General features: G+C 42.4%; 1 protein-coding gene across 1 annotated transcript in view; it reads left to right on the plus strand.

Moving 5' to 3' along the window:
• The window catches only part of LOC139763418 (cell adhesion molecule 1-like), a 171968-nt gene that overhangs the window by 123874 nt on the left and 25857 nt on the right, over positions 1-22237 (plus strand). Inside the window, exon 4 of the mRNA XM_071689442.1 lies at positions 19083-19218. Within this exon, the coding sequence (XP_071545543.1) occupies positions 19083-19218 (136 nt within the window). The remainder of the gene's footprint in view (positions 1-19082; positions 19219-22237) is intronic.

Consider the following 22237-nt stretch of genomic DNA (forward strand, 5'->3'; position numbering starts at 1 on the left):
TCTTGACGAAAGAAAATGGCCCCGCCTCTTATACAAAAATGGTATAGCACTTGCTGTAGTTTCTTTCCCTGTGATAAAAAAAGGAAGAAAAAAATTTACCATCTGAATTTCAGAATCTCGATGACAAAGATGCTGTAGGTATGTGCGTGTTAGCTTCAGTTCTACAGCGACTACGGCAGGAGACCCAGGTCACGACGCTTTGAACCGTGAGCGCGACGACACGACCCTCGGGTAGGATGGCCTGGCCTCTGACCTGACCTTTTAAGCGTCCACGTCACAGATCAGGTCATCCTGACCAACGGCCGCAGCAACAAGAGGTCAGGTTACATGCCTCGTCGTCATACTCAGGGGTCGTATATCGTAATCAAGGGTCGTACCAACGTGCTCAAGGGTCGTACCGTCGTGCTCTAGGGTTGTACGTTCGTGCTCAAGAGTTGTACCGTTATACTCAAGGGTCGTACCGTCTTGCTAAAGGATCGTACCGTTATACTCAAGGGTCGTACCGTCTTGCTAAAGGATCGTACCGTTATACTCAGGGTCGTAACGTAGTACTCAAGGGTCGTAACGTAGTACTCTAGGTCGTTACGTAGTACACAAGGGTCGTACCCTGGTGATCAGGGGTTCAAGAAACCACATACGTCGACAGTCCTGAAATTGTTGACGAAGTCGCTGGTGTGCAGACGCCTTTCCCGCGTCCCCCGATGGGGTGAGCAGCCAGCCCTCCTGACTTTAAGCGACCCATCCCTATTTACACAATGTCTCTCAGTATATTTTCTCGAGTGCCTTGTGTTGCTGAGTCTGTTGTAAGTGCCTGGTCGTTGGTTAGAGTACTCCCTTGACGACTGTTGACCTCTCTTGACGTCTTTTGACCTCTCCCAAGGTTCCTCTGACATCTCTCAACGCCTCTTGTCGTTTCTTACTTCTCCTAAACCCTTTTAACGTCCTTTGACGTCTCTTGGGGGTCTCCTGATTTAGAGATATCTCTAAATCTGTCTTTAGTCTCTCTAAATATGTTATCAGAATGTTTGTATTAGCCACTGAATAATCATGCACCAGTTAACTGTTGATAATCACAATATCATACAGGTCATCTGACTACATGTAAATCTCTCTGAGTTTAATGTTAATGACTTTCATTTACCTGTAAGTTTCCTGACTGTAAATTCTACGTTACTTAAGTTGACTTGGTTTACACTTGGCATAAGTAATGCATATATGCATTTTCATGATAAACTTTGATTTCTGGCATCTCGTAAAAGCTTAAAAAGTCGCTTATAAATGTTTTTTGTGAGTTATGCTTCTTGATAATATATCTCTAACTACCTCATGTGAGTTACGTCTATTTATGTGTTATTCACGTGAGTTGTGAGTATTTGTGAATGATTTCTGTCTCATTTTAGTAATCTATGACTTACTTCTAACTAAGTATGTCAGGCCTTGTGTAAATGGCTCTCATGAATGTAAAATGTTTAATGTATATCATGTGTTTAAGTAATTTCACCTTTCTGGTTGACAAATCATTTATGTCACTCGTGTGTTTCTCACTTACGGTGAATCATGAGATTATAAGTAAACCTCAAGTGTCTTGTAGAAGTGTAGGTGAGCTAAAAGTACATAGAATTATCTCTGAAAATAAGTTATATAAATGTTTCTAACTTATAAATGATTGGCAAAGTTGCGTTTGTTAGAAATATCTGAGAATTGTATGCAAGTTAGCTATGAATGTTATCAAATGAATACACAGAGATTTTTTGTATCCCGAGTGTGTTGAAAGTGCTCTCGAGGAGACAAATTACCTACGGATTATTAACTGATGAATTAGGTCACCAGGTAGGAGGGTTGGGGGAGGGGGGTTGTCAGTAATTAGCCGTCTCTTCATCTGTCCTCGTTTGTGGGAGTGTGTGTTTGTCTTTGTTAGTCTGACCATTTGTTAGTCCATTAATCATTTCGTCTCGTGTTCGTTTCTCCGTTCGTTATCCTGCATTTCCTTTCGTCACTGTCTATGGATGTGTCTCTGTCTCTCCTACTGTCAATCTGTCTCCCGTCTGACCAGTCAGATCTTAAATAGAATAGAAAATATATATGCATTAAACTTCGTGGCGAAATCTAGTATGTAAATCCCTCTTGGTCATGTAGATATGTCGTTTCGTTGGTTTGACTTGCAAGAGGTTAAAGGGTCAAAGTTCAAGGTCAGGATGAGGCACTAGTAACTTGTTGAAACATTCAAAAAGCAGAGAGATGTAGATGAATTTCCCTGGTACTGGTAGCAGAGGGAATATTGCAACAATGCAATCATGACACACACAGACACACACACACACATTATATATATATATATATATATATATATATATATATATATATATATATATATATATATATATATACAGACAAACAGAAAGACAGACAGACAGACAGACAGTCAGAAGTTACATGGATGGCCACTTGTGAAGGAGGAACAACCAGAGCGAGAGACAACAAGGGTTCAGGGGAACGGAGGCCATGCGTAACAATCCTATTCGACTTGTGTGAGACAGTGAGTTCCCTCCTGGAGGAGAGGGAAGGATGGTTGGAGTGTGTGCATCTGGACTGTCAGGAAACATCGGTCGTTGTGCCACACTGGATGATGGTACACAAACTGGATCTGCAAGGAGGAATAAGGAAGAGACTCCTTGGATGACTATCACATTACCTTAGTAGAAGCGAACAGGCTTCGAACGTCAGAAGACCTTCTCGGAATAGGTTTGGGTCACCAGAGGTGTGCTACAGGGTTCGGTCCTGGGACCATTGCTATTCTTCATCTGTGTCAACAACTTGCCGGAAGGCTTGGACTCATACCTGATTGTGTTTCCGATGATGCTAAGGTCATGAGGGGAGGAAAGAGTTATGAGGACTGCATTCACTCACAAGGGGACCCAGACAAACTCTGAAGTTGGTGTGATGAATGGTTGATGATGTTCAACCTAAGTAAGATTAATGAGGATGGGACATAATTAAAGAAGGCCTCAGCATGATTATTATCAGCAGGAAATTGAATGTATTCAATGCTGAATGGACATTACCTAATCAGCATCTCAGAGGGGAAAAGAGCCGCGAGTTCTAATGTGGGCGTGGTGGTGAGCGTGGTGGTGGTGGTGGAGCACATAGTTAACGTTGGTGGATGACCCATTCAGTAAGTACTGCTCCTTGTAGGTTACACAGTCATCATCTTCATTATTACAAACTTACTTTAGTGTTTCTTTTGAACGTTCCTCATCATTATCATACGTAAGACTGAAAACAAATAGTGTTACTAGAGAAAAGGTAACTAGTTTTACCACTACTTTGTTTGTTGAATAAGGCTACACACACACACACACACACACACACACACACACACACACACACACACACACACACACACACGCCAACAGACTCAAGCCACAACCATTCTCTCCTTTCCCCTTCAGGAGAGCGGTGACCCTCGCCATATGGTCTTGCGTAAAGTCTACAAGTAAGGATTCTCAGCCATCTCTCCGTTTCCGTATGTGATAAGAACAGTTATATACCATTATATGTGGGCCATTGTCAGGGGTTATGACGACAGCCGTCAGCAGCAAAGGTTGGTAGGAGTGTTGGAAGGAACTGGAGGTGGTGTTGTAAGTCGTATGGCTTTACTGGTTGTGGTGGTGGTGGTGGGGACACGGAGGCAATGATGATAATGATATAAATGGAAGAAGTGTTGGAGGTATTGATGATGGTGAAGGTGGCAATGGTGGTGAGGGCGGTGATTGTGAAGATTGTGGTAATGAATATCAAGCCCTTCGATGAACACACACACACTCTCTCTCTCTCTCTCCTACAGTCTCCTTCTGCCTGCCGTTCCAAGTCCCTCCCTCCCCTTACACCCGCCAACCCCGTCAGAGCGGGAATTGGTTGGTGCCTTAAAGCGCCGTCAAGTGCTGCTTTGCTTGGCACTGTAGCTCCCTCCTGGCATCCTCCTGGCACCGGGACGAGCAGTGCCACTCAGCCGTGAAGATCCTTTACACATTCGAGGGCCACAGGGCATCAAGGGTCTGCTCAGAGCCTGCCAAGAGGAAGTCCCTCCTTCGTTACGGTGAAGGAATTTCGGTCGTATCGTAAAACTGCGTCTTACTGTCTTGACGCAGCAGACGTTTAATGACTGCTACCACTTCTATTGCTACGGAACGTAGCGCAGCAGACATGTAAATGACTGCTACGTGCTAGCCTCGCCTAATGGCAAGATCTGGTCATAGAAGAAAGTTCAAGAGATGGGGTCATACGAGTGTAGACCACACACGCACACACACACACACACACACACACACACACACACACACACACACACACACCAATTTACAGACATGATATAAAGAAAATGTATTTTCTTTCCTATTCACAAATAAGTGAGTATAATCTATGGCATATTTTGCATCATCACACATATTTAGGACTGTAAAGTGTGTGACCACTCAAGTTAATTTGAGAATATGTACTCATTTTGACTCAACTGTAAACTCTCAGTAATCAAAGAGTGTACTTAGAGTAGCTTTATACAAGCATCCTGACCTTTGACTGTATACTTTCACAGCCTTAAAGCTCTATACAGTTGTTAGGATTCGATTCCTTTATTGCAGTTATTCTATAATGCTTTGATGTAAAAGAGAATCGTAAGTCCAGCGACGTCCATTATAGTCCATACCTGACAACCTGTGTAAGTGATGACTGCTGTAGAGGGAAGCAGATTAACACTGATGTAAGGAAATTCCGTCGTATGTAACAAAGAACAAAGGAAACCATCTGTAATGAACGCTACCACTTCACAGGGTTATGGGATCAGCAGTCAGCTACGATCGCCCTTAGAGATATCACCTGTAAGAACATTTACAAACACAGACCAAAGTCACTCGCGAATTATGAATGACTGACTGAATTTGAGAACAATTTTGAAGATCATTAAGTGATCAGTATGAAATGATGGGCCACTTGATCATACAGCTCCTTTATACTGAATATTATTATTTCTAAAATATTCAGAACAGACGATTTATTTTTCCCTTTAATCTTTCACAGCCAAACGTCAGCCAACTCGTTTAAACAAGAACAATAAATTAATTTTAGCTGAGGTGAGTTGATACCGGCTTAACTCGAGGCCCTCAACCCAGACCCTCGACCAACGTGCTCACCAAAGGTCGACCTTGGTCATCTGACCTTTGAACTGTAAAAGTGTTTCATGGGAAATAAAAAAAAGTGGAAAAAGATATTTGTAAACATTACCATCTGAATGAATAGTCCGTTTTCTTTTGGTAGTGTACAGAAGCTGGATGACATGGCGAGTGTAAATTGATTCAGTGGCACTTACGAGCACCTACATACCTAACCACACACACACACACACACACACATTATATATATATATATATATATATATATATATATATATATATATATATATATATATATATATATATGATAGCTAGAAGCACTTAGATTATATACATTAAAATATATTGTTAACCTTTTTCATTCTGTTTGAGAATTAGAAGTAAATACAAGTAGCAGATAGAAATGTTTTATTCATGATGTCTTCAAGGACTTACATCCCCTTTTCACAATCTTTATGAACTCCATCATCGTCTTACAACACGGTTGTCTGCCTTTATTCATTCCAATATTCGTATTCATATTTCTGAACGCCACACTCTGCTCCCGCTTCCTTGCAACCCAACCCATCTCTTGAACTTTCCGGTCAAATCTTGCATTTCGTTCTTAGCATTCATGACTCGCTTCCGTGGTGCATGAATCATATTCATTGTCATTTTTTACACATAATTTTGTGAGCCTGTTTTAATATGCAACTCTAATGATGTTGAAATGACTTTACTGATGTACAGATATCTTTCTGTGTCCTAAACACGTCTGATAAGATTGTCAACATATGCATCATTGTGATGTAGGAACAGAGCATATCTAACTTGCTGTATAATTGATGATTGAATGACCTAAGGACAGTAACACCTGCTCCTCCAGGAGGCAGCTTTAGGCAAGTGATACTCGCTCGAGCAAATCTCCCGCCAAAATCTTGAGATATCTCCTCTTATCCCAAAAGAGGTTCCCTTGAATAAGCTTCGATCATTTTTGTTGACGTGTTACCAGAACCTTAAGTAGAATGCGCAGCGGCCTCTACACTGTACACACTACACTCAAGGATCTACACTCAACAAGTACAATATTTTGGTTCAGCTCTGTGAAACCCAGTCATGTAATTGAGAACGACACATATATGCTAGGCCATCACTTGCCTCTAAACACCTGACGCTCCTACCAGCAGCTCCTTCCTACCTACAGCGAATCAAGCCGCCTTAAAGGTGACACTATGATTCGAAGCTTCGGTTCAATAACTTCAAATGAATCAACAGAAACCTCTCTTTCCCATCCGTCGTCTGCTGGGGGTATGAACATTCAACTGTGATGACAGGGAGTGCGAGGGGCGGCTCTCTGTTGCCAGACAGATGTAAGTGATGATCGGCATCGAATTCGTGATACAAACTACGTACCACTCCTAAACCAGAGCAGTCGAACACGACGGTACGATCCTTGAGCGCGAGGACACTATCCTAAAGCATGACGGTGTCATCCATTAGGTAAAATAGCCTTGTCTTTGACCTGACCCTTCACTGAGGGTGAGGTCAATTACCAGGCCATCATCTTCATACGGGCGTCCCTCCCCGGCTTCGTGCTCAAAGTGTCACATGCAGCCTGCAACACTCGTCACTTACCTCTGGTCGTCGACTCTGACCTGTAAGCACATTCGAGGGTTCCACCCGGGAAACCTTACCGCACAAAAGGGTGACGAAATTACATTTCCTAAAGCAACGTGAGGCTGAGCTCAGGCCTCCTAGGCCTTCCCAGGCGATTAACTGTGTCCCAGCGGGTCTGTGTCCCTTCAAGGCTTCACACTAGGTTCGTCAGCCCGCTGGAGGTTTCCTTCACTAACCCTCACAAGCTTCCTTCACTATTCTACTGGAGGTTTCCTTTACCAGCCCATTGAAGCCTTCCTTCACCGGCCAAGTGAGGGTTTCCTTCACCAGACCATTGAAGGCTTCCTTCACTAACCTATTCGAAGCTTCCTTCACTAGCCCAGTGAAGGCTTCCTTCACTAACCTATTCGAAGCTTCCTTCACTAGCCCAGTGAAGGCTTCCTTCACCAGTACTTCACCATTTCTCAGCAGAGTAGCTTCTGCTCGCAGGTTCACCAGTCATCACACGATAAATGGTGACACGGAAGACGAAAATGAACGCCACTTAAGTAAATCATTTACAAGCAGGTACGACAGTGCAGCAGTCCACACGATGACTGCAAATCAACGTTGATGATGACTCCAGACTCTGAACATTCAGAGGAATCATAGTTACGTAGTGGAGTTAACTACCAACCAGCCACCAGCTGATGCGCTACTAGTAGCCATCGTGTGAGTACTGGCGAGGCTGCAACCTTCTTGCTTTGTAGGAAGACTAGACGGATAGACTGCCATTAAAGACGCTACTACAGGATTATGGGCTGCAGAGAGCAGCCATCTAGGGAGGCACTATCCTCCTGACTTTAAAGTGTTAAGGTGTTAAGGGAACTTTTTATGCTAAACTCTTCATATATATATTTTTCACGAGACAAATTGGAGCATTCTGAGACAAAGCTGAGGACAGGTCGTGTTAACGAAGCAGTCTAAGGGAGAGGGAAAAAGCTAATTATGTGGTGGAAATTAATAAAGGCAGCTTAATGACCCAGTGGGCCGGAGTGAGGACGTCCCCCTCCTGCTTATGGTAATCATGACAGAGTCACACAGGAGGCGTCGAACCTCGAACTCAGTGACTCGAACCCTGGAGTCGGTGAGTCGACTCACTGACACGACACACACACACACACACACACACACACACATTCTCTCTCTTTCATATATCAGTTACCAATAGATATTTGCCAGGATGTTGTCCCTAGGACCTAAAAGCAAAAATAAAGATGAATCCTCTGGCATTGCTCCCCACAGTTGTTAGTAAAGAGGAGACAGTGGAAAGAAAACACAGTAAAGCTACTCGTCCACAACTCTCTCCCCAGCAAGGGAACTCCAACGAAATGTGGAGAGTGGAAAATATCCCCGACTGTTGAGGGAGACGAGGTAGAGAACCCCTGGTCTATCATGGTAGATCAGAGAACACTGGAAGCATCACCCACTGCTCTCCAGGTCATGTTTTGTGTTTAGTAAACTTTGAATTTCTTTTAGTTCCGTGTCCAAATGGGTTTTTCTGTCTGTATCATCCAGCATTTTGTCTGAGTCTGTATCTGTCTGCACATATCTGAGTCATGTCTGTACATAATGGTCTGTTTGGCTAATTACAGAGCCACCTATATGTTAAAGTTTATTTTCTGTGTTTGCATCTGTTTGTCTGTATGTCTGTTGATTCATTCTGTTCGTGACATGACTATCTGTCTGTTGCTGCTGTTTGTATCTAAGTTGATTCGTATAGTTGTTTGTCTTTCTGAGCTGTTCACCCTCTTGTTTGCTTTTGTCTGTGTCGATTTGTCCTGCTGATTACGTGTCGATTCGTCCTGGTGTTTGCTTCTCTTTCCACATCAATTGGTCACATTGTTTGGCCTCTGTTTATATCAATTCATCGTGGAGTTTAGCTCTGTTTGATTCAATTCGTCCTCTTGTTTGCCCTTGTTTGTATCAGTTCGTCCCGCTGTTTGCCTCTCATCAAAGGAATATAATGTGGAAAGCAGGTCGTCCAGTGTTGCTGACGACGTGGGTGACACAAGGAAGGGGAAGCCATCGACGATTCTTGCTCAAGAATAACAAGAGGAAAATAACCAAGTCTCTGTTTGGAGGAAGCTGAATAAAGAATCGGATGTGTGCAGACAGTTGCAGTCAGCAAGGGTCAGTTTGGTCGTCATGCAGTGTTAAATCCGTATCATTGTCGTCTCTGAGAGCAACTCCGACTGTACTCCCTCTGTCTGTGGCTGTAATTTTGTTGCCAATTGTGCGATTATATATGTGTGTGTGTGTGTGTGTGTGTGTGTGTGTAGGATCAACAATAAGGGAATAATGGAAAGATAAGGTACAAAGAATCAAGTAGTTGTTAAAGAATCGAAGATGATACTACAAACACTGAGAGCAGAGATGTAGCGTATCTGTTATTACTTATCATGCGTATCATGAATGTTGCTTGGTACGAATCACTCTACCATGATTCATTACTTCCAGGAAATAAAAGAATAAAGAGAAATTTCACTGCTACCTGTAAAAATGTGTTTCCGTTCGCTATACTGAACTCGCGTCATCAATTGCTTTATCTAGTGACTGCAGGACGATCTGTGTAAAACAGAGGACGACCTCCAACACGTAACTCTTGACGCTCTCTCTCTGGCTGGGATTAAAGAAAAAGAAATGCGTTCGAACCCGCTTCACGCTGTTTCGAAACTGGTTGAATCTGTCTCGCTCTAATGAAACAAACATCAGCGGCCGTTTTTTTCGCCTATTTGTCAGTGTTCTATATGGCCATTCATTCATGTGATCATTTATTTATAGAATTTACCATTGTTCCAGGATTGTAAGATCAACCTGAGTATACAATGTGATATGAACGATACAGAATCATATCTAGAAGGACACTGTGATGATGTCAACACCAGCCATTTGGAGCCTACAATTAGTCTATTTCTGAACTTCGACATTGGTCGATCATGGAAGAGCATTAGAGTATTGCCCTCCCAGAATGGAACAGGGATAAGATATTTCTTCAGTCTGGATGAAATTTAGCTCATGGTATCGAGTTCTGGTTGAGCGAGATGTTTCTTGGTTGTCTCGCATCATTCAAGTTTTCCAATGTATCGTGGTGTTGAAGATGCTACAAGCGTATGACCTGTGGTTGCATAGGTAAGATTGTGAGATTTCTCTGCGATGACTCTCTCTCTCTCTCTCTCTCTCTCTCTCTCTCTCTCTCTCTCTCTCTCTCTCTCTCTCTCTCTCTCCCACCAGCTGTATATTCAATATCAAATTAACGTCGCTTCACCATGACACCGAAGCTCATTAAGGGGGGTTTACCAGGCCCCAGAAGATGGGGGATGGCAGTGATGAATGGCTGTCCCGTTATTGTACCCCAGATCCTTCACTTTTGGGGGTTGCATCCGTCACTGTTATGGATAGCATCCGTCACTGCTGGGGGTAGCATCCATCGCTGCTGGGGGCAGCACCCGTCACTGCTAGGGATGATGTAAGTCACTGTTAGGAGCACCGTCTTTCACTGCCGAGTGTAACATCCGTTAGTGTTAAGGGCAACTTCCGTTACCTCTTCACTGTTGCTGGAGTGAAGACGTGTAGAACTGTGGGTGAGGGAAGTGTTAGGAGTGTGTGTACCTCGGCTTGAGTGCGTGAAGAGTGGGTTAAGGAACTGGATGTGGTTTACCACTGTTCGTTAAGGGGAATGGATGACTGGGGTACAACCAGAGAGGGTTACACGTCTGGACTATCAGAAAGCATTTGACACTATACCTCATCCCGTGTAAGAGGCCAGGTCATCTCTGAGCGTCGAAACCCGCGTACATTGCCGCCATCTTGAACGTGGGATAAGATCAGATCTAGCTTAAGTGACCAGTTGCAGCTCAACATACAAGTCGCACAAAAATTCGTCCAAACTGTTTATGTACGAGAACACGATTGGTAATCCTTTCTGTGGTACTTCTAAGTATGCAAAGATCAAACTGTTTTCTGGCTTCATGACACTCATGTACTGCGCATGCATGACAGTTGTTTCCCTAACAGTGTCTGAAGTTTCTCAGGTTCTCCCTCACAACGAATGACCAAAGATCACGGATCAAGATCGGACGAACTCCTCACAACTGGGTAGTGCAGTAAGGCACCCTCCCAGTGTTTTTTGATGTTGCAGCTTTCAGGAATGATTGACACCCGGTGAAAAATGCAAATGTCAACAGTAGGAACTCTTTCTTGTCCTTCTGCAGCTTGTCAATGTTCTTCGCTGCGAAGCCCACATCCGTTTTCGTTACGTTCAGCAAATTCTAATTTTTCCTCAACACTTTCATCTGCTTCAGTCACCGGGGAACAGCATCTTCTACGTCGTTTCCCTGTATGATCCGTGACGCTGCTCTCCGTAAGGGTGTCGGTCGTGCCAGTTCTCTGACATGAACAGTGTCGTTTGACTCGTCCATTCTGTACGTCTGTAGATGAGGGTGTCACGCCTTCATCTGGGTTATGAAGAATCTATGCACAGCAGCTACGAGAGGAGGAGGAGGAGTCGATCGTTAGTACCGACTTTTATGGTGTCGAAGTTCGACATCTTGAATGTTTTGCCTTTTTTGATTCTCTTACTCTCTCGTTGACATACTTCACCATCCTTGGCCATAGTGTTACGGCTCTGTGTACAAGGGAGTGCATCCTCCAGCCGTCTTGATGAACAGAACTTCTGTGGACATTATTTGCTGCCGGTAGTTATCTTGACATTGTGTCTTCCACATGAGCAGGAGAATCGTGTTGGAGATATTACAGGGATCTGAGGAGGCTCTCGATGCCCCAGGCTCTGATTCGCGCTAATGTTCTCAGTGTTGTATGTATGACATACACAATAAGTCGCCGTAGCCCAGATTCAGCGACCTGAAGGTATACTTGGATTATGTTCATCCCAGAACTTGACGAACCCTTGATAAAAGCTTCAATAGGTCGAGGGTCAGTCCATTGAATTTCAGCCGTTCGAGAGGTGACAATCATTTCAAAAACTAGTCTTGTAGATCTTTAAACAGAGGTTGACCTAAGAACGCTGTACCCAAAACATTATGTAGCTAGCTTTCATTTTATCCTAGCACCCCAGAGACGGGGTCCATCCGCTCATGCTGACTGGCGTTGTTGAAGGATTTGTCATAATATATAGCGAACAAACATTCTGGTGTAGTGGCAGCATCGAACACTTTCTGGTAGAGGTAAGTTGCCAGTCCACATTTCACTTCATATACACACTTTCTCTACAGGCGAACTTCTAAGCAATTTTGGAAGTTTGGAAACATCTGACGGAGTTTGTCAGTGTTGGATGAGCCAAAGTAATGATCCATAACTTGTTTAATTGACCTAATGATACCTGTATCCAGAACTAGGTCTTTAAAAACGAAGGAAGACCAGTTATTCTCGACCTCTTGTCGTCCTCGTGTCTCCCTGATCACCATGGTGCATGTGCATCCAACTGGTCGATGTAGTTCTGTAGGAAAAGCAATGACTTCACTAACTTCATTCTGTTCATCAGTGATGTTGATCACATTTATCAACAGTACCGGTGAAACATCACCAGCATCTTGCCTTCATCAGTACCAGGCCAAAGGCCGCTAAGAGGTTGATGATTTTGTTTACTTCTCAACCGAAGTTTTTTTTTGCTTTAATCTTCTGTTTGCCTCCACGTCCGTGAGACCTGAGGGTCTTTGTACCAATATTTCCTCGCTCAATATTGTTTTAACATGGGATAAACTCAGCTTTGTGTACGTCAGTTGTGTATCTTGGAACCCAGCGAGGAAACCTTGGATCCTTGACCCACTAGATAGCTGTGTACCTGGCTGTCTATCACCATCGTCTACTTCTAGGCATATGAATAACTTGCACTGAAGTGAACATAACAGTACTGGTGTAATACGATGTTTATACAGATACGGCTCAAAGACGGACTCTGTGTCAGTATCATCGAAGAAAATCGCTCTACGTTATCCTCCTACAAAAGGCTAGGATAGAAAGATAGATAAATAGATAGGTTGATAGATAGGTGCTTCAGAGCATGCTTAGCACTAACTTGGTTCCATGACGCCACCTGTGAACGCATGATGTCGAGAAGGTCAAGAAAGCATCAAAACTGAGACAACAAACACACTTTCTGCGCTGCAGCACAACATCGGCTGAAGAACAACATAATTTTTTCCAAGGTTCATTTACGAGGAGGGTTACCAAGTACTACTGGATGTTAAAAGTCAATATGAGGTACAAATGTACATACTTCGCTTTGAAATGATTGAATGAGCCTTGGTGAACAAGTTTATGTTCATAGAAACTTTTCTGAGACAGATTTATTTTTCAAGAACCTTGACAAGATATGGTGGGTAATGTGACTTAATAGAAACTGCTTCATGAATGAAATGTTTGTTTCCTTGTTTTTTGATCTTTTGTCTCGGAAGGAACGGCCGATAAATGAGTAGAAATAAAAAAATATGAGAGATGTTTATAGGAGGAATCAGAAGAGCTCGAGTCAAACGGAAAAGATATCTAAAGGAAAATATGAGAACAAGATAGAAATTTGACATCAAGATCTGACCATAAACATCTGAGATCAGGTACAAAGACTGACATAAAATTCAGGACATCCTGAAAATTTCTCTAAATGAATGAGAAAACATCGATCTTATTAGTTTTCTTCATCGATGTCTCATCCACAACTGTAAACATTCGGGTTTCCTACAGGAAGTGAGTGAATGAAATAGTTCTCACTGGTCAGCATCTGGTGAGGGACGTCTCATTCACAAGAAGAGAAACATTTTGAAATTCGTGTACCTGAAGGGCATGTCATCCCGTTATATTTTGGTGTAGTTTTCAAATGTGATGTAGACTTCAACACAACCACCGCACGTAACAAGGACATTTTTTGACGTATTTCAGTAGACATAAACAAAAAAAAACCTCACAGCCATTCGGGGTAGACAAATCCATAAATGCTTTTGAAAAAGGGGAAATATGGGGACATATAAATCCCATGTGTTCACACAATGCAACATGCATACATGCTCGGTGTTTTGCAAGTACAGAAGGTTTAACAAGGGCGATGGAATTGCTTTTGTGGTTAGTGGAGTGTGGTGTGATTACTTGTGTGGATAATGGCTGGCCCAGTGCCCTGTGGAGCCAGGGTGTGTGTGTGTGTGTGTGTGTGTGTGTGAGAGAGAGAGAGAGAGAGAGAGAGAGAGAGAGAGAGAGGTGAGGAGGGTGCTGGTGTGGCTGGCCAGGGAGGGTTGCCTTGACAACGGTCCACAAGGATATTCTCCTCACAATTTGCTGTGGCAGGAGAGAATGCACCATTGAAGAAGATACCTTACCCTTGGCCTCTACCCTTACCCTTGGCCTCTACCCTTACCCTTGGCCTCTTATGCCCTTACCCTTGGACTGCCCTTGCCCTTGGCCTCTCCCCTTACCCTTGGCCTCTACCCCTTACCCTTATCCTCTTATGCCCTTACCGTTGGACTGCCTTTGCCCTTGGCCTCTCCCCTTACCCTTGGAAGGCCCTTAGCTTCATCCCTCCACTGTTATTAGAGGCTCACATATAGACGCATACATAACTTTACCTACATATTGAATCACAACTACAAGGGTACTGGAATGCATGGGAGTTCGTGGGAGAGACAGGTAACAGACGTCCTCATAGTCTATGACGAGGTTATCCGACGAAGGACAGTAAAATACACACACACACACACACACACACACACACACATATATATATATATATATATATATATATATATATATATATATATATATATATATATATATATATATATATATACATACATATATATACATATATATATATATATATATATATATATATATATATATATAACATTGGCTGTTAGAGACGAATGGCTTACCTTGATACAGCTCTCAGTGCGGGTTTCATATAAGTAAATAAAGTTTTATGCAGACACACGCAGTGTAAAAGGAAAGTTTATTCATAGACCATGAACGCAATTGACAGTCTTTAGAATTCCTCTTTCGCTTCTGACTGAAATGTTCCAAAATACGACTGTGACTTCAGTAACATCGTCTGACCTCTTACATCACCATCTACATCACTCCCTACACTTTGACTTGCGAACTCAATATCTTAAATGTAATCAGAATTAAAAAAAGAAAACATATTTCAACGTGACCAAATGTGACCCAGTTCACGCTTAAGTAAACTTAACAACTTTACCTCCCCCCGTCAAGTTGCCTATATTCCTTGGACGAATTAACTTGTAATTAAAGTCTTGATTGCATTACTGCAATATGCACTCAGCATGTGGAAAGATGGTGTGGGGTCATTGCGAGAGGTGACACAATGTCAAGTAAGCAAACTAAGGCAATAAACTGCGCTGCAAGATGGTGCACCACATTATCATCATCATTATCATCATCATCATCATCATCATTATAGTCATCATCATTATCATTATAGTCATCATCATTATCATTATAGTCATCATCATCATCATCATTATCGTCATCATCATCATCATTATCATCATTATCATCATCATCATGTCCCTCAAGGCATCGTCTCGTCTTTCTCCGTCGAGCAGAGACAGTGGGAGTCCCTGCGCCTGAATTATATATCACATCTTGACATCTTTCACTCTGGCCACACTGACTGACCTACGCCTCCTCCGCCTGCGTCTCCTCACCTCTCAACAGCGTCTCCTGAAGTAGGTTTAGAAGAGGATGTGCAAGATCACCTTTAGTCCTTCCCTAAAACCACTGACCAAGACGCATTCAACACACTGGTCCTCACAACTATCTATATGATTCATTTATCTATTTGTATCCATCTAATGAATCATTTATCTATCTAGTTATCATTTATACGTACATTCACAGTTACAGAAAGAGAAAGAGAGAGATTTAGAGAGGCAGTGACGAAGATGAACGAAGAAAAACGAGGAAATACAGTGTAAGACGTAGAAACGAACAGACAAGTAAGATTACAGTACAAGAGAGACATGTAGAGACGAGGGAGTATAAGAGTCACGGAGAGACGAGGAAATACAGTAGACAGAAGAATTCTCCTCTCAACTGACCACGAGGGTCGCCAGCCATCTGACCTGCACCAGAAATCATTCAATAAATTTCGTCCTTGAAACTCGTCTAGCCAGACATCAAAGTCGAGTACCACCTGCAGGTTTGGCGGCATGATGGCTCAGTTAGGTCCTCAAGTGTCCTATCTGGTATGGCATTCAGGGAAAATGAGAGGCAGTTGTCACCTTGACACTCCCATCAATCCAGTCTTGAACCTTGCAGCCCAGGCTTATAGCGAGACAAAATTCTGAAGTCTGTGAAATTCATGTCATCTCCCGGGAGACTGCGTGAGACTGAGAGACAATTCTTTGATCGAGTGATTCACTGGATGAATATTTCTTATTCATCGGGAGTCCTAAAACTTATCCCCTTTCTATTTTCTATAATTTCTATTTGCTTGAGTAATAGATTCTAGATACAAGTATGTGTTGTTTTGTGTTGGTAGATTCTTGCTGTATAAGTTTGGCCACAAGCAACTGTAGTACAGCTCACTCAGCTCTGGCCAAGATCAGTGTACTGCTGTTGTGTTGTCATGAATATACGTAATGTATGAGGAAGATCATTCCATCCACAGTACATGTTTGTTTCTGTGTTGGATGGTACAACATGGCAACCTCACATTCCCATCCACGCTCTTTGTGTTGTGTGTGTGTGTGTGTGTGTGTGTGTGTGTGTGTGTGTGTATGTGTGTATGTGTATGTGTGTGTGTGTGTGTGTGTTATTGTTTATCTCCATTTCATGCCGTTTTCAGGGAGCGACGTTGCTCATGTCTCAGCATTATGGTAGTGTCTCTTAACCCATTCTTCTTCCTTCTGAAGCTTACAACAGAATTGTGTTTTGTGGACACGAAGCACACACACACACACACACACACACACACGTATATACGCACATATATTACTTCAGCATTTTTCCTCATATTTTTCATCATTCCATTTCTCTGAGATGATGAAGACGGTATGTTGTCTGTGTCATGACTGTTACTATAGTATATATATATATATATATATATATATATATATATATATATATATATATATATATATATATATATATATATAGTTTATTCCAGACTGCAGAAACGACATGACCTTGTTATACTCCCGAGATATAAGCAACATATTCTTCCGCTCTGCAGGTAGGGCGAGATATACCCTCCAGGAAATTAAACATTACTTAACAATTCTCTTGAACAGGGCAACTCAACTCAACAGAGCAGCTTAACAGAGCAGCTCACCCCAACAGAGCACCTCACATTGTACAGAATAAGTTTCTCCTTTTGTTTGTCATGTAGTTTTCTTGATACTGATTTCATTCGAACTTTGATTAGCCAGATCATGATATTTGTACATCATATACATAGTGGCAGATTATCTGTCATTATCTGGAGAAGGTGTGTTTCTGGACACGTCATGCATGCATGCACAGTGTGTGAATGACTCTGTAACCACATGTCAGATTAACTGTGAGATCTGTAACCTTACATATACGGTCTATGTATACAGAGGGACACTGAGCCGACCTGTAACGTACATCACGGTTATGTAGCCGGTGTGGGTGGCATGTAGATTAAGGTGTTAATCATCTAACCCATAATATCTGCCTCGCTCTTACAGTCTGTGTGGAGGGGACGCAAATTAAAGCCTTAACCAACCAACTTCCTCACTCAACACTCGGGCATATTGAGAGGATGATATGTGTGTGTTTGTAAGATTAATGTTCCTCAGGTATTAATCCTACGTGATCGCACCTGATTAATCGTACAGATTGGATAGACTCATTGAGGTAAAGGAATATCGTCATCTTTGATTATTCGGACTTGATAATTTTGACCAGAAGGATCGCGTTAAGATAATTTGCAAGAAGTAAGTTCAATTATCTTTGATAACAGATTGTTTTTCATGATGAATTAGTTATTACAATAATCTAATTAACAATGATGTTACTAATGTCTTCTTTTGTGAAAAAAAAAAACGCTTAAAAAGATAACTGGAAGAAAAATGTAGTAGATAGAATATAATAATTTCCAGCGGAGATAGCTCTCTCTCTCTCTCTCTCTCTCTCTCTCTCTCTCTCTCTCTCTCTCTCTCTCTCTCTCTCACCAGGCTGACTCGTTGTTTTTATTCAATTCTTTATCTTCTTTTTTTCACACACACACACACACACAGCTCTGCGCTGGTGGCCAGGGGTCGACCTGCAACCTGGTGTGGCCCAGGTGTAGCCTCACACCAGTATGCTGGTCCGGCTTAAAAATGAAAAAAAAAAAAGATGCTTCCTGTTCCTGCGTTTCGTCCATGACCCAGAAAGAAAGATACTAAAAGTAAATGTAAAAAAAAACAAAAAAACATATAAACAAATGATAGGAAGTTCATAAGAAAAATTGTAAATGGTTAAATGAATATATAGGTATACGAGATAAATAACCTCCTGAATAAGTAAATGAATAGATGTTAAATATAGTGATGGATGAAAATAGAGAGAAATTAATAAAGCAATAAGTGAGACTAAATGAACGACTGGGTAAATAAAAGGAGACAGTAGAAATCATGAACACGGCTACTATTCTCATACTTTTTATACACTCACGTTAGATTGGCTCGCTCTCTCTCTCTCTCTCTCTCTCTCTCTCTCTCTCTCTCTCTCTCTCTCCCTCCGACCAGCGTAGTACGTAATCCTCCCGCCCGCCGTCAGTGTCGCCACCAGCGGGCTAACGTGTGTTGCCAGCGGCGGGTCCACCTTTGTCCTGGTGACACTGCGTGTGACGTCATTGTTGTGGTGGGTACCAGCAGGGATGTTGAATGGCAGGGAGACACAGGCCGCTCTAACACCGTGGCTGACTCGTACCTTCTGGTCATATATATATATATATATATATATATATATATATATATATATATATATAGTGTCTTCCACAGGTGGAGTCGAACCTCTGCCACATGCATGACAAACACAAACACTTTGAATAATTATATTGAAAAGATAACCACATATGTTGACAGATATTCAAACTATCATTGACCTCGGCTCCTACCATCATAGGAGGTCAGGTCAAGCATGGTTATCCCACTAACGAGATGTGCCCATCCCTGGTGAGGTGATAGGTCTAACAGGAACTCCTAACTAGCAGGATGTTGTCTCCTGCTTTGTTAGATAAGGTAGGTCGTAACATGAACGTCCCACTAACAGGCTATGTTCTCCTCTCTGTGTCACCCCCACCAGGAGGCCAAGTCCAACCTGACCACTGTAGTGCTGAGGAACGTCTCGCTGGAGACGGCTGGCAAGTACAAGTGTGAGGTGGTCGCTGACTTCCCCACCTTCGAGAAGGACTTTCAGCAGCAGGTGATGGAGGTCATAGGTGAGTACGAGAGCATTTGTATGTACGTCAGCTGGAGAGAGAGAGAGAGAGAGAGAGAGAGAGAGAGAGAGAGAGAGAGAGAGAGAGAGAGAGAGAGAGAGAGAGAGAGAGAGAGCATGTAACTTTTTTTGGGAGAATGGTTTATAAATGGCATTTAACATTCAAAGGCATTTAGAGAAAGTTCCCCATACATGTTTCAAAAACCCATATGAAAATATAACTCTTAAAGTAATCTTTATCAGTTACATTACCGTTGATTTCTGTGATAATTAAATGTGATGCATCTGTGTGTCTTGTTGCGTAGGTAGAGTGACAGCTACACTAGACATGGTGTTTGAAGAGATGATGTTGCAAAGGAACCTAGAAATCTAAAGTGGGTTGTTATCATTATCTGTCTGATCAGTTACACATTGATTGACAGCCGAAGATGAATTTGTTTTTTAGTGTTATGATTATTTTCTTTAAGATATAAATTCTCGGTAATTAGCATTATCATTTAGATAATTCATATGTTAATTATCTCACGCGTTAATGTGATTTTTTTAAGACCCAAAACTTCTGTTGAGTATCATGAAAGGCGCTGGTATTTTCAGACTCTTTTTGCAGTATAAAGTACGACTGTTGATACAGACCAACTCATAACAGCTGCACAACTCGATGTCCTTAAAACCTTTTCGAATCACTCTGCAAACGTCGCATGGTTAACTAATTCAACACACATTACCAGCATCGTCACGCTAAATCCCCCACATCTAAATACGTTCCTGGGAGAGAAAATGATCAGCAAAAGACTTTAACATTTTAATGACTACCAGAAGCTTCTTTGAAACCCTTCCTTGCGTCGTAATCACCTGCGAGGCTTCTTTGAAACCTTCCCCCGTCCAACTATTGGCTGAAGTCTAGGTGATCCATGGCAGCAATTCGCGATTTTTATGAACCTGGCGCAGTTGATGGCTACTGAAGGCAAAAGTGGCGGCAGACAGATCGGCCAGAGATGGCAGCCAGAAGCAAGGGTACAAAAGCTTGCTGGCCATCTCCAGGCCAGTTACAGTCGTGAATAGCTGGAAAGAGTGATAATGGAAGTTTGTCCTGAGAGAGAGAGAGAGAGAGAGAGAGAGAGAGAGAGAGAGAGAGAGAGAGAGAGAGAGAGAGAGAGAGCCATTTGAAATATCAGAGCCTCTCGTTTAGGTCTTCAACTTAGAAGACCTGTCTCTCTCTCTCTCTCTCTCTCTCTCTCTCTCTCTCTCTCTCTCTCTCTCTCTCTCTCTCTCTCTCTCTCTCTCTCTCTTTTCCTTCCAGTCATTCACGATTGTACCTATGCAGGGTCTGTAAGAATTAAGTGACTGTCTTTGGGCATATGATTAATTTGGGAATTCCACGTGATTAGAATAATCAGAACATCCCATGATGCACCCTCACCGTACTATCATATAGTCACAACACTCCTTCACATGATCTCACACTGCACCATCACATACGTGGAACACTTCCTCACAAAACAACCATATTCTTACATTTCAGTGGCATATATTCACACCTGACTACTCCAAGCTTAGAACACCTACTCGTGGAATCATAACACAACACCTTGCCATCGTAGACTTACAGGCACAACCATATACTCACAATTCACTAATACATACTCATATTTGACCAACCTACCCATAGAACACAGCCTTCTGCTCACACCACTGTGAGAGACTACCATACGTATTATCCTACCACAGACTCACAAAAATGAAATCCACTTCCTCACATCCCGCTTGATATAAACTCACGCCTGACAATTGTACGCTCGGGGCCTGTCCTCATATCCTCACAACTCACTATCACAATTTCACAGAGCCTCATCAAGCGCTGTGAAGCGGCATCCCGTCGTTTCGCTGACTTCACCAACACTAAGGTATACACACATACTGGCCAGTCTCATGGCCTCATATTTCGCTGACCTGGGAAAGCAATCTAACTCCAGCTCCAGCCCAGTACAGATTTATACCTTTGTTTACAACTCGTTTACAAAGTCTAGCATTGATAGCGTGTGGCCCCTGACCAGCTCGTTTACAAAGTTCAGAAGTGATACCATTTGGCCCGCTGACCACTTCGTTTACAAGTCCAACATTGGCAACGCTACGCTTGTGTGTCTGATCAGACGGCTTTACAAAACTGGAATTGATAGTCTCTCTCTCTCTCTCTCTCTCTCTCTCTCTCTCTCTCTCTCTCTCTCTCTCTCTCTCTCTGCTTGGACTCACCGCCTTAAAGTGAAAGCATAATTACTATAGGTTGATCCGTGCCAGAGGTAAAGATAACATAGGGTGATCTGTGCTAAAGGTAAAGTTAACAAAGGCTTATCTTTGTCAGCGCTTCAGTTAACATAACGTCAGATAAATCGTATGTTAATTACTATCAACTAAACCATATAGTCAACACATCAGATAAGCCATACAGTTATCTCAATATATGCTAAATTGTACAGTTAAGACATCTGCTGAGCCGTGATATGGAGTTCGCAGTTGTTTGCAGATGAATCTGAATTAATTGATACATCATTTGGATTTTCGTTATTCATTTTTTCCCACATTTATGGTTGATAAAAGCTTTAGTCAAATATTAAAATAATTAATCATATAGTGTCTCGCTCTTGCCCTCGTGGTCTCAATCTTATTACATGTAAGAATTATGCAGCCAGTCACCCCTCCGCATCCGCTTCAACACCTCTCCAATTACCTCGTCCCCCTCAAGCGTCTCACCATATCTTGCTGTTATTAAGACTTTTAATGCCTCATTATACAGTCTTCCTTGACCCTTGGCTCCAGCCTTCCTCCAGACCCACTATGGGTTTTCTTTATGTCTCTCATTTTACATGGCCGTCTGATGCATTCCTTCCACTCCCTCGGCCACACACAGACCCTCTACCTCGACAAGTTCCCTTAGTCTCTGCCTTACTACAGTAACTCAGCTGATCCTCGTCTTTGCAGTTATCTCATATATAATCTTCCAGTAAGCCGACGAGATCTGCTTT

This window comes from Panulirus ornatus, chromosome 47 (genome assembly GCF_036320965.1).
Source record: "Panulirus ornatus isolate Po-2019 chromosome 47, ASM3632096v1, whole genome shotgun sequence".
In the NCBI taxonomy this organism is placed as follows: Eukaryota; Metazoa; Arthropoda; class Malacostraca; order Decapoda; family Palinuridae; genus Panulirus; species Panulirus ornatus.